This window comes from Carcharodon carcharias, chromosome 12 (assembly GCF_017639515.1).
Source record: "Carcharodon carcharias isolate sCarCar2 chromosome 12, sCarCar2.pri, whole genome shotgun sequence".
NCBI classification, from domain to species: Eukaryota; Metazoa; Chordata; class Chondrichthyes; order Lamniformes; family Lamnidae; genus Carcharodon; species Carcharodon carcharias.
Window position 1 is genome coordinate 98,698,755 of NC_054478.1, and position 15,642 is coordinate 98,714,396.

The 15,642-nt window shown below is 36.3% G+C and overlaps 1 protein-coding gene across 3 annotated transcripts in view; it reads right to left on the minus strand.

Annotated features, from left to right (window-relative positions):
• hibch (3-hydroxyisobutyryl-CoA hydrolase) overlaps positions 1-15,642 on the minus strand; it is a 187,105-nt gene that overhangs the window by 31,014 nt on the left and 140,449 nt on the right. For 2 of the 3 annotated variants that reach the window (XM_041200216.1, XM_041200214.1), the window contains 3 exons: positions 15,036-15,155; positions 14,460-14,493; positions 8,225-9,445 (listed from right to left, as the gene is read on the minus strand). In XM_041200216.1, coding sequence (XP_041056150.1) covers positions 9,330-9,445; positions 14,460-14,493; positions 15,036-15,155 — 270 coding nt within the window. In that variant the 3' untranslated portion in view covers positions 8,225-9,329. Of the gene's footprint in view, positions 1-8,224; positions 9,446-14,459; positions 14,494-15,035; positions 15,156-15,642 lie in introns of those variants that run through there. The other variant, XM_041200215.1, reaches the window with a different exon arrangement.

Sequence of the window (15,642 nt, forward strand, 5' to 3'; positions counted from 1 at the left end):
TAGTAACTACCTACCATTTATCACAAAGAGGTTTCTGCAGAGGCAGAGTTTACTATTATTACATAATTTAAGGCAAAGTGTTTAGATGGCTATTGCACCAATAGATTGAAATATTAGAGTGTAATTAAAAAATGACCAGTGACAGAAGTTATCCTTGTTCTCAAGGAAAAGCTGTCTACTGAGTTAGAATTATTCCATACCCTTGGTGTCTGATTTGGATATCCTTAATTGCTTTAAGATATTCAGGAAATTATCTTTAAGCAGTAAGATGTCATTGTATAGAGTTTGCTTTGAATTTGGTAGAAAATCATGGCCACTAGTAGAGTCAGAACAAAGGACTGATTCTAGTGTGTGTATAACAAATAGCATTGAGACATTTGTAGAAGTACATTCTGTATCATTATTTCAGTAATATATTTTTTCAAAGAAGATCTGCTTAGCCTGAGGAAACTCTACAATTTCTGAGAATTTGGATTGCCAAGTCTCTCTCAAAAACGCTTCCTGGAAATGCTAACTTTGTTTACTTTAGCAATGCCCTTTCTGCAACCATAGGACATTGTGACCAGTAAACCATGCAAGGAACACTAATCAAAAGGCACAAAATGAATCTTTAACCTTTTCACCATACTGGTCAGGTTTATTGTCCATGTTTATTAGGCGCACCTAAAATTAAGGTGGCTTAAACAGTCTTAAATAAACCAGCACAAAATATGTTAACAGCTACATAGACCAACAGATTTTAGGTGCAGTACACTACAGAGTGAATGAGTTAACTCTCTTGCCAAAGTCAAAATCACAATTATGAATATTTATTTATGAACACACTTGATAACATGATTAACTAATAACTAAATATTAAAAAGTACATATTATAAAGGTGGGTATTCTTTAGCTTTTGTTACAACCCATCGAGGAGGTACTCCAAAAGTTAAAAAAAACTTTGAAAAGGGCAATGGGAAACTATATTAGCTACTCTTCTCTAATGCATGGCTCAAGGAACTTTAATGTGACACTTGAGTCAAGACGGGTATACAGGGTGGTATACAGCAGATACCTGAGCATATGATACTAATTAACAAAATTGCAAGTCCTATGAATCCAAAAGCATTTTAAGTGCATCACAATAATTCAGCATCTGCTGAGTTCTACTGGTGCAAAATAAAATATGTTGTAAGATTAACAAAGTAAGCCAGGCTCTTTAAGGTTGGACCCTTTGTACAGTTGTCAATTTAACATCTTTTAAAAACAATTCCAACCTATTGTAAGTTCATAGTTACAACAATTTTATTCTTTGATCTCAACCTCAGATTCCCAAATCCACAGGAATGGAACTGGCTGTCTTATCTCCCTCTGGATTGCTTGCAATACTTCCAAGGGTGTCAGGAATCTCCACCAAGAGATGTGGTATTCTTTCTCTCCTATATTTTCTGTCATTTAGGGAAAGCTGTGGCATAGTGGTATTGTCACTGGACTAGTAATCCAGAGACTCAGGTTAATGCTTTGGGGACCTGGGTTTGAATCCCACCACAACAGGCAGTGAAATTTGAATTCAAAAGAAATCTAGACCATGACCATGAAACCATTGTCGACTGTCATAAAAACCTATCTGGTGACATGTGACTCCAGATTCACAGTAATGTGGTTGGCTCTTAAATGCACTCTGAAATGGCCTAGCAGCCACTCACCACCACCTTCTCAAGAGCAATTATGGATGGTCAATAAATACTGGCCTAGCCAGTGACACCCACATCCATGAATGAATAAAAAAATCAATCCGTAAAGGAGAATCAACAAATGTGTGATTAGGGTTTGGGCTGTGAAGAATCTGATGCTTTGTTATAGTCTAATAAGATCTTGGATAAGCAGTCACAAACATTTAGTATATAGTGCCATAGTAAAAATTGTTACTCTTCTATAGCAGTATTTAAGTTTTCTGGAGGTTTCACAAATGACAAAAGGAACTTGAGAGGAAGAATATATCTGCACAAATCTGCAGATTCTTGGTTGAGTTCTCCCATTTTGGGGAGGGGGGGGGGGGTGCATTTTTGTTTTGCAACGTAATCCATTCCCTAACTAAGACAGCAAGTAGGCAAAAGTTAGATTTCTCACAATGATGCTCCCAAACCAGTGATCTATTCAAAATTGTTTAAGAGCACCATGAGTCAAACTCACCTTCCAATTGCACATGCCTTTCACTCGATTTCTCAGCCAACATTTGAATGTCCCCAAATGGAAATGTGAAGTATCAACTTGAAATTTAAAATCATAGTATTGACTATCTTACCTCCAAAAGTCTTATAAAAAAGTTAATTTCCTTCTATCTTTATTGTATCCTATTAAGTGAAGTGATTTAAAGACACAATGCAGAGGCAGTATTCATAGTTTTTTTTAACAGGAAAAACATTTCCTGAAATTCAAATTTTGAATGCAAGAGCTTGTATATTAAAACTATTCAATAAAATAAAACCAGAACTCAACAAAACCTAATTCTTGAACCCAGTGAGTAAAAATGGACGGAGAATTGCAATGGAAAATACTTTCTCTGGTGAAAGAGTAGGAGAAAAAGAATGGACAATATTGATATACGCATGTGGGTTAAGGAAGGTTCTACCCATAAACATGTAGTGTACTGGCAATTATTTATATCTTAACTAACATCACAAAAAAAACAAAAGCAGAAAACCGTAGATGCTGCAAATCTGAAATAAAAGCAGAAAATGCTGCAAAGACTCAGTTCAGGTAGCATGTTAATGTTTCAGGTCTATGTCCTTTCACCAGACCTGAAACATTAACATGCTACCTGAACTGAGTCTTTGCAGCATTTTCTGCTTTTATTTCAGATTTGCAGCATCTACGGTTTTCTGCTTTTGTTTTTTTTGTGATGTTAGTTTAGTTAAGATATAAATAATTGCCAGTACACTAAAACACATTGTCTGGTCATTATCAAATTGTTGTTTGTAAACTGGTTTCCTACAAGTGACTACACTTTAAAGGCATTTTATTTGTGATAAAGTGTTTTGGAACACCTTAAGGTCTTGATGGATGCTGTAAATAAGAAAGAAATCCTTGCTTTTATAAAGGAACAGTCACTCTGGTTTTGGTCAGAGAATCTCTTTAGGCATAGATATTATGACTTAGCAGCTACATGGATGATGTAATACAAAATATGGGTCTGTGGAAGATAAATATTTTTTACGTGCATGCCAGATCACTTTTTTTTTTTAAGAACCATGTCACTTTGTTCTAGACAAACGGTGCTATTTATCTAAAAATAAAACTATCATGCCTATTCTCTTGCTATTTGGGATATTATTGGACACTTATGAAAGGCAATTTTCATGTTTTAAATCCACACTGACTCGATAATTTCATGATCAGCAAATCTAATACTTTCAGATTATCCAAAAATAATTTTAGTCAAAGCAGAAGAGTTGACTTTACCCCAATTTTGACTTTTTTGGGCCTGTCCTCTTTACAATTTATACATTCATCTACACCTATTTTTGATAAAGTTGATGTCAATAAATTGTATATTAGAACTCAGTCAAATAAATTAAATAGTTTGTAGAAAGTTAAAACCAAAAATGATTGCATTACTTGAATTACTCTCCAAAGAATTCAGTTATTGCCAAAAATATGGCAAATTAGTTGGATAAGTAATGATCAATTTGAAACAGATGTGTACAATTATTTTTACTGTATTTTTTATAGTTGCTAATGTAGCATTTTTAACAGTAAGTGAATTTTTAATTAGCTTGTATAAAATTTAGAGATGTGTCAAAATTGAAATAATCAATTACAGTGAAAAGTTATTTGCACTCTTTCAAACGGGTTAAAAGTCTAAATTCTAAAAAAAAAATCAAACTCAATGTAATAAAATAATAAATAATTGCAGAAAGCAGTGGCTAAGTCTAGGTTAGAGATCCTGCTCTCAACAGGTGTTTAGCCTTAGGTATAAATCAAAGCCTAAAGAGGTGTTGTTTAAAGATGCATTCCAGTTTTAGTGACATCGATGATTAATGTAATAGTGATTAAACTGTTTTTGGATTAAAATATACAAATTGATAATCATTTCCGGCAGAAAAATTGTTTTATTTTCAATACATTCATGCATTAAATGTAAAGCTGGAAAGATAATTTAAAAACAAAAAAACTGCGGATGCTGGAAATCCAAAACAAAAACAGAATTACCTGGAAAAACTCAGCAGGTCTGGCAGCATCGGCGGAGAAGAAAAGAGTTGACGTTTCGAGTCCTCATGACCCTTTGACAGAACTAGTTCTGTCGAAGGGTCATGAGGACTCGAAACGTCAACTCTTTTCTTCTCCGCCGATGCTACCAGACCTGCTGAGTTTTTCCAGGTAATTCTGTTTTTGTTTAATATAATTTAAATGTTAGCTTTATTCCAGAAGCACAAATTAGACAATATTTCAAGTAGAAAGATAAATTAAAATGTGTTAATCAATTCATAGTTTAGGAATTGAAAACATTTTAGCTACATATCTTGTGCTGATCGCTAGATGTGTAGCAAAAATGTTTTACTTGCTAAGACAATTCTGTAGCTATGATAGATTACAAATTGAAGTATTGATTAAGTTTATCAAAAATTACATGTGAAAATATTCCATATCTCCAGATTCCTGTTTATTAATATTTCAACTCCTTTTACTCTCATCGATGGCTCTTAGAAGTCTGTGTTAGAATAGTTTATTAAAGTTTTATTGTTTGTGTTTTTTGTAACTGCATTCCATGCAATGATTCACATTTCTAATTTCATGTGTTTGTGTGGTGAAACAAATTGCTACACACAAAAAAAATGATTTTGTTTGAACATTCTATGGTTGGATTTTCTTTGCTTTTAAAATGAAGAAATGGTAACTGGCAAGATCTTGTTTTAATTTTTTAAAAAACATGAATTCTACTTAAGCATTATTGTTTCAAAAGTGCAAATTGCTTCATAGATTGAAGATTTTTTTTATTTTCGCCATGTAATTTATTCACTGTTTTGGTTTTGTACTATAGCAATTCTAGCCAAACAAGTCATTGCCAAAGTTATTAAAATATTTGGCATGTATTTTATGGTTTCGTTTACTCATCATTTAAGCAACTTATAAATTCCAATTTTTTCCACTAGAGCAAATACAGCACAAAGTTATTTCCAAAGTCTGACTAACTGTAACACCTATAGCTATCACTACTGAGTTTACTTTCATTTACTGTACAGATCACGGCCTTCTTATTAATGCCAACTATTACAAACACATTCCACTGAATAGCCAGAATAATAAATATAAGAAGTTAAAAATTGGGGAATTCAACACTTCTGAACAGGGACAGTCATTTATAATGCCCAAATTCTTACTTTTGAGATATGGGAAACTGGAATTTTCACCATTGCTTTTGGCACATGCATTTGACAGCATCATTCAAGTTTTAAAATAAAAGCTGTAAAACTTTGGTTTGATTTTTGATGCATGAAAGACCTCTTGTATTATCTGGACTTGGCCTCAGGATCTATTCTTATGGGGGGGGTGGGGGTGGTGGGGGACGGAGCAAGGTTTAAAAATAGCTTGACAAAAACTCACCTCAAATCTCTATTAGAATAAACTATCTGCTTAAGATGGATTTCCTGAGCAGATGCCAGTGTTAGTAAGTCTGCATGACATCATATCACACTAATTAATCACACTAGTCTAGTTGGACTTCTGCAAGGCTTTTGATAAGGCCCCGCATGGGAGACTGATAATGAAGGTAAGACCCCATGGGATTCAAGGCAATTTGGCAAATTGGATCCAGAATTGGCTGAGTGGCAGGAAGCAGACGGTGATGGTTGAGGGGTGCTTTTGTGACTGGATGCCTGTGTCCAGTGGGATTCCACAGGGATCGGTGTTGGGTCCCTTGCTGTTTGTGGTATATATAAATGATTTACACTTGAATATAGGCGGGTTGATCAGTAAGTTTGCGGATGACATGAAAATTGGTGGGGTGGTAAATAGTGAGGAGGATAGCCTCAGATTACAGGAGGATATAGATGGGCTGATCAGAGTCAAATGGAATTTAATCCGGATAAGTGTGAGGTGATGTACTTGGGCAGGACAAACAAGGCACGGGAATACACGATGAATGGTAGGACCCTGGGAAGTACAGGGAATCAGAGGGATCTTGGTGTACATGTCCACCGGTCCCTTAAGGTAGCAGGACAGTTAGATAAGGTGGTTAGGGCATATGGGATACTTGCCTTTATTAGCCAAAGCATTGGAATATAAGAGCAGGGAGGTTATGCTGGAACTGTATAAAACACTTGTTAGGCCACAGCTGGAGTATTGCGTGCAGCCCTGGAATCCGCATTATAGGAAGGATGTGCTTGCACTGGAGAGTGTGCAGAGGAGATTTACCAGTATGTTGCCTGGGCTGGAGAATTTTAGTTATGAGGAGATTGGATAGACTGGGGTTATTTTCACTCGAACAGAGGAGATTGAGGTGTATAAAATTATGAGGAGCACAGATAGGGTAGACAGTAAGGAACTTTTCCCCTTGGTGGAGGGATCAATAACCAAGGGGCATAGATTTAAGGTAAGGGGCAGGAGGTTTAGAGGGGGTGTGAGGAAGAATTTTTTCACTCAGAGGGTGGTGCGAATCTGGAACTCACTGCCTGAAAGAGTGGTAGAGGCAGAAACCCTCATAACATTTAAGAAGTATTTGGATATGCACTTGCGATGCCATGACATACAAGGCTATGGGCCTAGCAATAGAAAATGGGATTAAAATAGTTGGATACTTGTTTGACTGGTGTAGACTCGATGGGCCGAAGGACCTTTTTCTGTGCTGTAGACCTCTATGACTATTTTTGTTGCAAACCATCCTCAATTGAGAATTACAATAGTTGGCAAAATTTCCCATGTAAATATCTGTACATAAACATTTTCTTCCCAATGTATGTCAAATTTAAAGAGAATTGTTTTATGTATATGTATTTATACTATAAATGTTGCTTATTTAAACATTACTTATTTTAATCTTAAGTTTAAAGAATCATTACTGAAAATGATTCATTCACTTTACACCTGAGCGAGACAATCTTTGCCAACCTGAGATTCTGACTCTACCCTTCTCCCTGGAAACTTACTATTTTAGGGCTTCCCTTACAGATCAGGAAATGCTCAATTGAGGAAACCTAGAAATAGACATTATGATAGCTTGAAGGCTGATTAGATGGTATTCCAATCAGAAAAAGAGTTGCTACCAGCTGAGAACACAGCAGGAAAAATCAATGCTGTATGTTTGTATATTTCTTTTTGGTCGATGGTGTCTTAAATATACAATTTTCATCATATGGAGTCAACAACTACATTATCATTGTGTCATGTGACTAACAGGATGAGAGAAGGCAGACTAGATGGATCATGGCCCTTCAATCATCTAGCAATATTTTCCTACATACTGAAGATATTTTCCCCCTCCTCTCTGCCATCTTCAACAGCTGGAAATCAGAACCAACAGAAAACCACAGAAATAGTCAAATACACTATAAATTATAATTTGAGGTGAGTAAAGGGAAAAAAATCAAATTCAACACAAGATAAATGATAGAAAGAATAAAAAAGGGGTTGGGTACTTAAGAACTTAAATTCACACTCTTGCTCTCAATGCATTTTCTTATCATTGCTACTAAGGATACTTTCGCATAATGTTTGATCTGTATATGGTTTCTCCCTTTATAGTATAGTGATATGTTTGTTCTAGTTCTGGACAATTCTTAGCTAATGCTGTACTGACTGTATATTTGACTTCCCATGACAATTCCTTGTGTTTGTGAAGGTGCTATCAATGAATTTAAAAATCCCAGTGGTGTATCTACTTGATATCCTCTAAACAAGAACCTCATTTGCATGCTGTGACCCTGTCACATACTCACATTACCTCATATCCACACAAGATATTATAAACCATATCTTTTCGGAGTCAATTTGGCACAGGGTACCTGGCAAAGGGAACCACTTATAAAGTTTCTAATGTTCTAATACCAATTGAGAAGCCTGTTTCCATGATGACCTATTCAATCTACTTCATTAGCTCAAAAAGTATGGCAGAAGGCAGAAATTCTATATTTATAGGATCTCTGCTTTGGTATATGCATTGACTGGATGCCAGTACCATCAAGATATAGGTGAAAAGCTACTCATATGTTTTACTCTCTCTCTAGCCATGTTAAGCTTGACACTGGGCTTTTACTAGTGCATCAGTAAATTTTATTGATGATGACATGGTTTCACACCTCATAACAGATACAAATTCATCATTACAAATGTTACATAAATAACCCCATCTTCTTTGATAGCTTCTTCACTGAATCTCATTTTTAGCGAATATTTGCTTACCAGTTTTTTCCTATAAAAATCTGTATCAGTTTCTTTAAAACTCAAAATTATAAACAGGTTCAAGCAACATGAAATGCTTACACCTAAATCTGTCCACCCAAATAGTTTGAAGAAGACTTGACTATTACAATGCTCTCCAGGTTGGCCTTCCATTCTCTGTAAATTTCAGTCCATCCAGAGCACTGTCACCTGCATCCTATCCTGTCTCAATCCCCATTTACCCATTATCCACTCCCCATGCTAACATATGCTGCTTCCAGATCCCCAAAAGTGTTGTTTAAAAATGTCACGATCTTGTCCTCCCCATCTCTGCTACCAATTCCAGTCCTACAGAAACGACCCCTCCCAAACATTCCATTCCTCTGACTTCAACCTCTCTGAGCACTCTGCTGCACCACCACTGTGCACCCTCACCTTCCTCTCCCTAAGTTTTGTCTACGCACCATTGGCAGCTATACTTTCGGCCGCATGAAACTGCATGTTCTGAAATTCCCTCCCTAAATCCTTCTCATACTCCAACACCCTCATTAAAACTTCTCTCTCTCTGACCAAGCTTTTAGTCAATCCATCTAATATCTACGTTTTTGCAGTCATTTTCTTTTTAACTCTGTGAAGTGACTTGGTATGTTTTCTAAATTAATGGCACCACATAAATACAAGCTGTTGTTAAAAATTGGTAGCTGATACCTGTGCCCAACCAAAAGAACAATAGTGTTTTGGTATATTTATTATACTTGTAATACAAAAGTGTCATTTGTCAACGTCAAACGCCAATAAGTATGGTAATTTAATGAAGAGAAAGTAAACAGATTTGAAGCCCATTCATAATTTTCTTTTTCAATTCTTAATTCATTCATCCATTTCATCATGACGTTCTCAAGGGCAATTAGAGAAGGGCAACAAATGCTGGCCTTGCCAACGATGCCCACATCCCATGAAACAATTTTAAAAAATTACAATTTGAGTTCTTTGTTTCCAAGTGACTTAAAACAACTCTTCAGATACTCCTCCGTCACTTCTTCTAGGGTTGCTGGTTTCCACTTTGGGCTCTGATCCTTGTCAATCAGAACTGTTAGGACACAAACCAGATATTATACCCATAAAAGAGTAAAATGATAATCAGTGAACTACAAATACCTTTAAAACAATAGTATAGATGCAGTGTGAAAAATTAGGAGCAGGAATATAAAAGTGCACTTTTCATTACATTTTAATCTACTGACACTTCTAGTTAGTTGATGCCATACCACTCCTTCAGCCACCTTTAGTTATACTCAGTCAACTCATTAACCACAATACTGGTTACAAAGTGACCACTTGGTAGCTCTAACCAATAGTGGTGATCACCAATGGTTCAGTAGCTGTGAGAAAACTGTAGCCTCATTGACACTTTTCAAATATCTCAATGATTCTTGATCCTGTACCTCTGACATATTGTTATGAACACATTAGTGCTTTCCCTGATATACATCAATAGCACACTACTTACAATATAAAATATGCAGTAAACATCTGCTCTCACACAGAAATGTGCCATTTCAGTGGTTGAATAGGATGCAAACCAAAAATGACTTAATACTGAAAAAGGTTGCATTGATAAAAGTACCCTGTTCTCTGGAATATTCCTATCTCATATCTCTTCATCAGAGGTCTGATGCTGGCAATTTACATTGCTCATTTTCACTCATCTTTTCCTGTTTCAACTGAATCAGAATTAGTAAAACACAGTGATGGATTGACTGAATTTCTTTCCTTTACATTTACGGAGTTATGTATTAAACTTAACAGTATTGGTTTCTGTCTTTTAATTAAATTGATTTTAATGTGATCTCCCCAGGAATGTTAATTTATCACAAAGGTACAATTTCCTTTGCTTTAATGTAAAATAGCGATGTAATCTGTTGCACCTTCCAGAACTTATTTAGTATAAATTAAACCCATTTGCATTGGACACACATCTATGGACATTCTGCACTAAAACATGAGAACAGAACTGAGAATTGCTCAACAATACCACTGCTCTGTGTCCCTGATATATGGCCACAAGGGAGCTGTCTGAATCAGTCTCAAGACTTATCAATGCTTCTAGCTTTAAAATTGTTTGATTGAAAGCTCTTGGTTAAGACTTACAATTTTGGTGAAAAGTATGTAATACAATGTTCTTTCCTAGTAATACACTGTAGATTAGATTAGATTAGATACCATCATATTGAATTCTTCTGTGAGGAAGTCATCACTCAGGTTTGCATTTTTGCACAGTACAATATCCTGCAACCAATGCTGTGAACTTATACACTTTCAGTGTGCAGTGTGATTTACTTCAGCACTGAAACTTTGCACAAGAAGTCCAGGAAACAATGCAAATGCTGGCTTCTGAGCAGGCCTTGATGTTGACAAATCACATAACCAATAAAACACAGAAGCATAGAATATGGCCCTAAAGCCTGTTTCACCATTCAATTAGATCATAACTGATCTTTATCTTAACTCCATTTACCTGCCTTTGTTCCGTAATCCTTAACATGGTTGCCTAACAAAAATCTCTCAATCTGTTTTGAAATTTTCAATTGATCTAGCCTCAGAGCCCCAGATTTCCACTCCCTTTCTGACATCATCCTTGGGTAGCCTAGCTCTAGTTTTAAGGTTATGCCCCCATGCTCTGGACTTTTCCCATCAAAGGAAATAGTTTCTATCTACCCCATCATCTTCTCTAAGTATCCTAAACATCTCAAGGAAATAATCTCTTAATCTTTTACACCCATGGGAATACAAAACTAGTCCATGAAACCTGCCCTCATAATTCAACTCTTTTAGCTCTGATATCATTCTGCTGCATCTGAACTGTACCCACTATGAGGCAAACATATCCTTTGAATTGAAGTGCCCAGAACTGAATACCATGCTCCAGATATGCTCTATGGCTTTTTATGACTATAACACAACTTTCACCCTGTGTATTCCAGCCTCCTTGGAACAAAGGTCAACATCCATTAGCCTTTTAAAATAATTTTTATACTTGTCCATTGGTTTAAGGTGATTGCTGTATATTGTTCCTTGAATCTCTCTGTACCTAGACAGTTCCTAGCTTCTTGCTATTTAGAAAACTTTCGGAGTCTTTTTTTAGGTCTAAGATTGATGACCTCAGACTTTCTCACAGAGAACACCACCTGCTACAGTTTTGCCCATTCACTTCATCTATTAATGCCCTTTGAAACTTTCTGCTCCCTTCTACCCTATTTACTGTCACCCAACTTAGTGTTGTCAGCAAACTTAGATATATGGCTCTCCATTGCTTCAACAAAGTCACTTATAAATAAAGTAAAAGGCTGTGCCCCTAGTGGTCATATTTGGCCAATTTGAGGACAACCCATTATCCCCTATTTTAAACAATTCCCTATCCAAGCCAACAGGTTGCTCCAATTCCATGTGCTTTCACTTTTGTTAACAGTCTCTTATGTCGATAGTATCTTGGTTAAAGATGGCCACGATAATTCTGATGCTGCAGCAAAGGAAATGCCCACAAACAGCCTGTCAAATACTTATTCTTCAAAATAACAGCACAACCATGAAACACTAATGAGCCAAACCTTTCTGGAGCAGGCCATCTTGCTCAAACCCAGTTAGGCCTTTTTCTGCACTCTTCAGCTCAAAATGGTATATGTCATAAGGGTACCTGAAGCCTTAGTGAACATCAGGAGTAACAGTGCATCTATTTAACCAATGAGATTTAAGGATTGAGAAAGAAGCAAAGGAACAGAGGAGGAGGGTGAATTAGAGTCAAATCAAGAACAGAAAGAGGAGTAGAATGCATTAAGAGCAAGTGAAAAAAAAAAGAAAACATTTAAAAATTGACAATATAAATATCTCCAACAATTCGCTACATCAAGGAAAGAGACTCGACAGTTTAAATAGCTCAATTTCTGTGCCAGAGAGGTTGATTGGCACAACCTTAATAATTATTATGTTGTTAAGCTACTAACATTCTTAATTACCAGGCTTAACTTTCTGTGGTATGTTAACAGGGAGGCTAAGGGCACAATGAACTTTGTGCAAAACAAATAGCCTGGTGGCAGATATTGAACAGCAAGTTCTGGAGATTCACAACTCATGCAATACCTCTTAAACTCTTGAATTTGCTGGCTGATTTACATATTAATAATGATGTTCATCAATATCAGCCATTATTTTTCCAAAGAAATCTGGGTCTGGCACAATATGTTTATGATAGAACATAAGAATTGGGAGTTTACAGGAAAATAACTATTTCAGGCTTTAGAAAAAAATTACTTAGAAATTATTCACGTTAACTTGTTAGGTCATCCAAACTCTTTGATCAAATTTTCTTGTAATAATGCCTGCCCTTTCAGTTGAAATTCTCCACTGATTGATAGCCCCTGCATCTATTCTGTTTTGGACTGTAATGAAATACTAATAGAGTAGAATTTCATGCTTTCCTTATGCCACATCCAAATAGCAGCTGTTTTGTGAAGTAAACTTGTAATGTTGATAATCACAGCTGTACAAATATATGTCTATGAGAGAGTAAAGGTTAAAAGGGACAAGTGTAGCACAATGAAAAAATAACTCCAGGGAACACCAGTGAGATTATTTTTGGAACATGACTCATCAGATTTGAGTATTGTAAATTATCAATCGATGCTTGGTGTAATGCTCAGCAGAGTTTCGCTTTTGAAGTATTCAATTGTTCCAAATAATTAATTATTGAGTCTCAAGTGGGCCACAAATTCAAGGGACTCAAAGGATATGCTTGACATGATAATAGATAAGTGTTATTGTTAAGTATCAATAAATAATATAAATAACTAGATCATGAACACATTGGCAATATTTTTATCAATTGTGAACTTCAAGTTTCCAAAAATTTGTATTTAATAGTGCCACAATTTGAGCTGTCTGATCAATCACAGTGGCATTACGCAAACTCCAATGGACAACATCTTGGTAGAAATTAGATAGGGGGAAGTCGGGCAAAAACCATACCAGGATATGATCATTCACCAAGGAGGATGGAAATATTAATAATGAATCCAGGTAATATGCTGCACAGCTTTTCATTAAGGGCATCTAGCTATTGCTCTCATTAATGATTGCATATAGGAATTGTTTATTTTAAATAAAGTTAAGCTCCTTTTGAGTTCCAAACCCAGAAAGGTGTACGGTTTTCCCCTCCTCCAATATCTTTTAGATTCTACAAGTGTCAATGGCTCTGACATATTTGTCCTAAGTGAGAAGTCTTTCCATTTAAATATTACTAGGCTATTTCAGCATGGCTGTTGATTGGTGATCCTATCCTCACTTAGTATCTGCATCTCAAAAAGACTATTTGAATAGCAACCAGGACTGCAAATGCTGGTTAACCTTTTCCCCAAGCTCCCTGGTGTCAGCTGTAGCTTAGCTGGTTGCACTCTCACCTGAATCAGAAGATTGTGGGTTCCTACTTCAAGACTTGAACATAAAATTGAAAGCTGACACTCCAGTACATTACTAAGGGACTGCTGCACTGTCAGAAAGGTGTCTTTTAGATGAAACGTTAAAACCGAGTCCCATCTGCTCTCTCAGGTGGACGCAAGAGATCCCGTGGCATCATTTCGAAGAGCAGCAGGGAAGTTATCCTTGTTGTTGTGGTCAATATTTTAATCAACAGCACAAAATCAGATTATCTGATTATCACAATGTTACTTCTGGGAGATAGTGGTGTGCCGCATTTCTTACATTATACAGTGACTACATCTCAAATGTACTTCATTGGCAGTGAAGTGTTTTAGGATATCCTATGATAGAAACATAGAAAGTACGATCATGAAGAGTGCTATATGGGTGCAATTCTTTCTTTTTGCCTTTCTAAGCCAGAGAGGTAGAGGGCAATTGTGGTGTCCTAATGCTGTCAGCTGAGTCACTACAGAGCAGGGACTGAACCTGGGATCTTTCTGATTTGTTTAACCTAGTAAATACCAAGCAGCACATTTGGGTACTTAGCCAACAGAGATCTAGCTTAACCACAGATTTAACTTCTACTTTAAAAGTTAGAGTACTGTGAACAGGATTCACTGGCAATGGCTTACCTGCACGCACACCTTCATAGAAATCATGGCCTCTCTGGAAGGGATAAATTGCAAAGAATAAATGGCACAATAAACTTGCAAATAATATGGTATCTTAGTACAACATGAAAACTTTATCTTTCTTCAACTAATTTTATGCTTACACAGCAACATTTTAAAGCTTCTATACTAATAAATGTCTAAGGAAACAGCTACTGTCAATGTGACAAACATCCATGGCATCAAGGGCACCTATGTCTTATTCTAATATAGCATATTTTAACCCTCAAAACTACCCTTACTAGCTCAAGTACAGAATGAATTGCCTGCAAAGTAATATATATTGTACTTTATAAGGAACACAATCCTTAACTATGTTTCAATGTTAATAAGTTGGTACAGTTCCTACAAAGATGTCTTGTTTCCATTTATTATGAAAACTGAACATGAACTAAAAGCTTGTCAATTAAGCAGATTCTGACTCAAAAATTTAGTAATTGCAATTTATCAGCATGTGTCATGCAATAAAACAAACAAATTTGTTGCTTAATTGTCCTTTAAGAAGACAGCCTGTCTGCATCTCTGACATCATCTTACCATACAAGCTTGGCTAAGTCTGTATTCCATAACTAAAACTTCTGACAGGTTCTTTGTGGCCCCCTCTTCAAGCTGTTGAAAAGTAATCTTCATGGATGTGGGAGACATTTTCTTCAGTGTCTGTACAGTAAATCATAAATGCGTGAAGCTATTGGGTGTCTGCTGAAATATGAGCAAATCATTGAATATGCAGTTTTCTCTTTTGGAGAAAACTTTAGTAAATGGTAATGGTAAATATATTTTAGCACAAGTTACATTACATTATACGTTTCCTGCCACCTCCCCCCGCACCAACCCGGTCCTGAAGAAAGGCAAGATACTGGGCAGCGACAAGCACCTGTAGAACCAAACCCATCCTAACTAGCCATTATAATCCATGCACAAGCCTAGTAAGTGAGTACCAGCAGTGTTTTGGAGATTATCAGCAGCTGAGCCCCATCCTGTCCATTAGGGGAAAGCAGATAGCAACTGAAACAATCCTACCCAATTTGATCCTTTACTTGTCCTGGGATGCTGAGGTGAATTATAGCACCTACCTCCATCTTTCTGCTATCATTTGACCACTGACCAAGGATCAAGCCTGCGACCAGACCGAACTATAGCACAA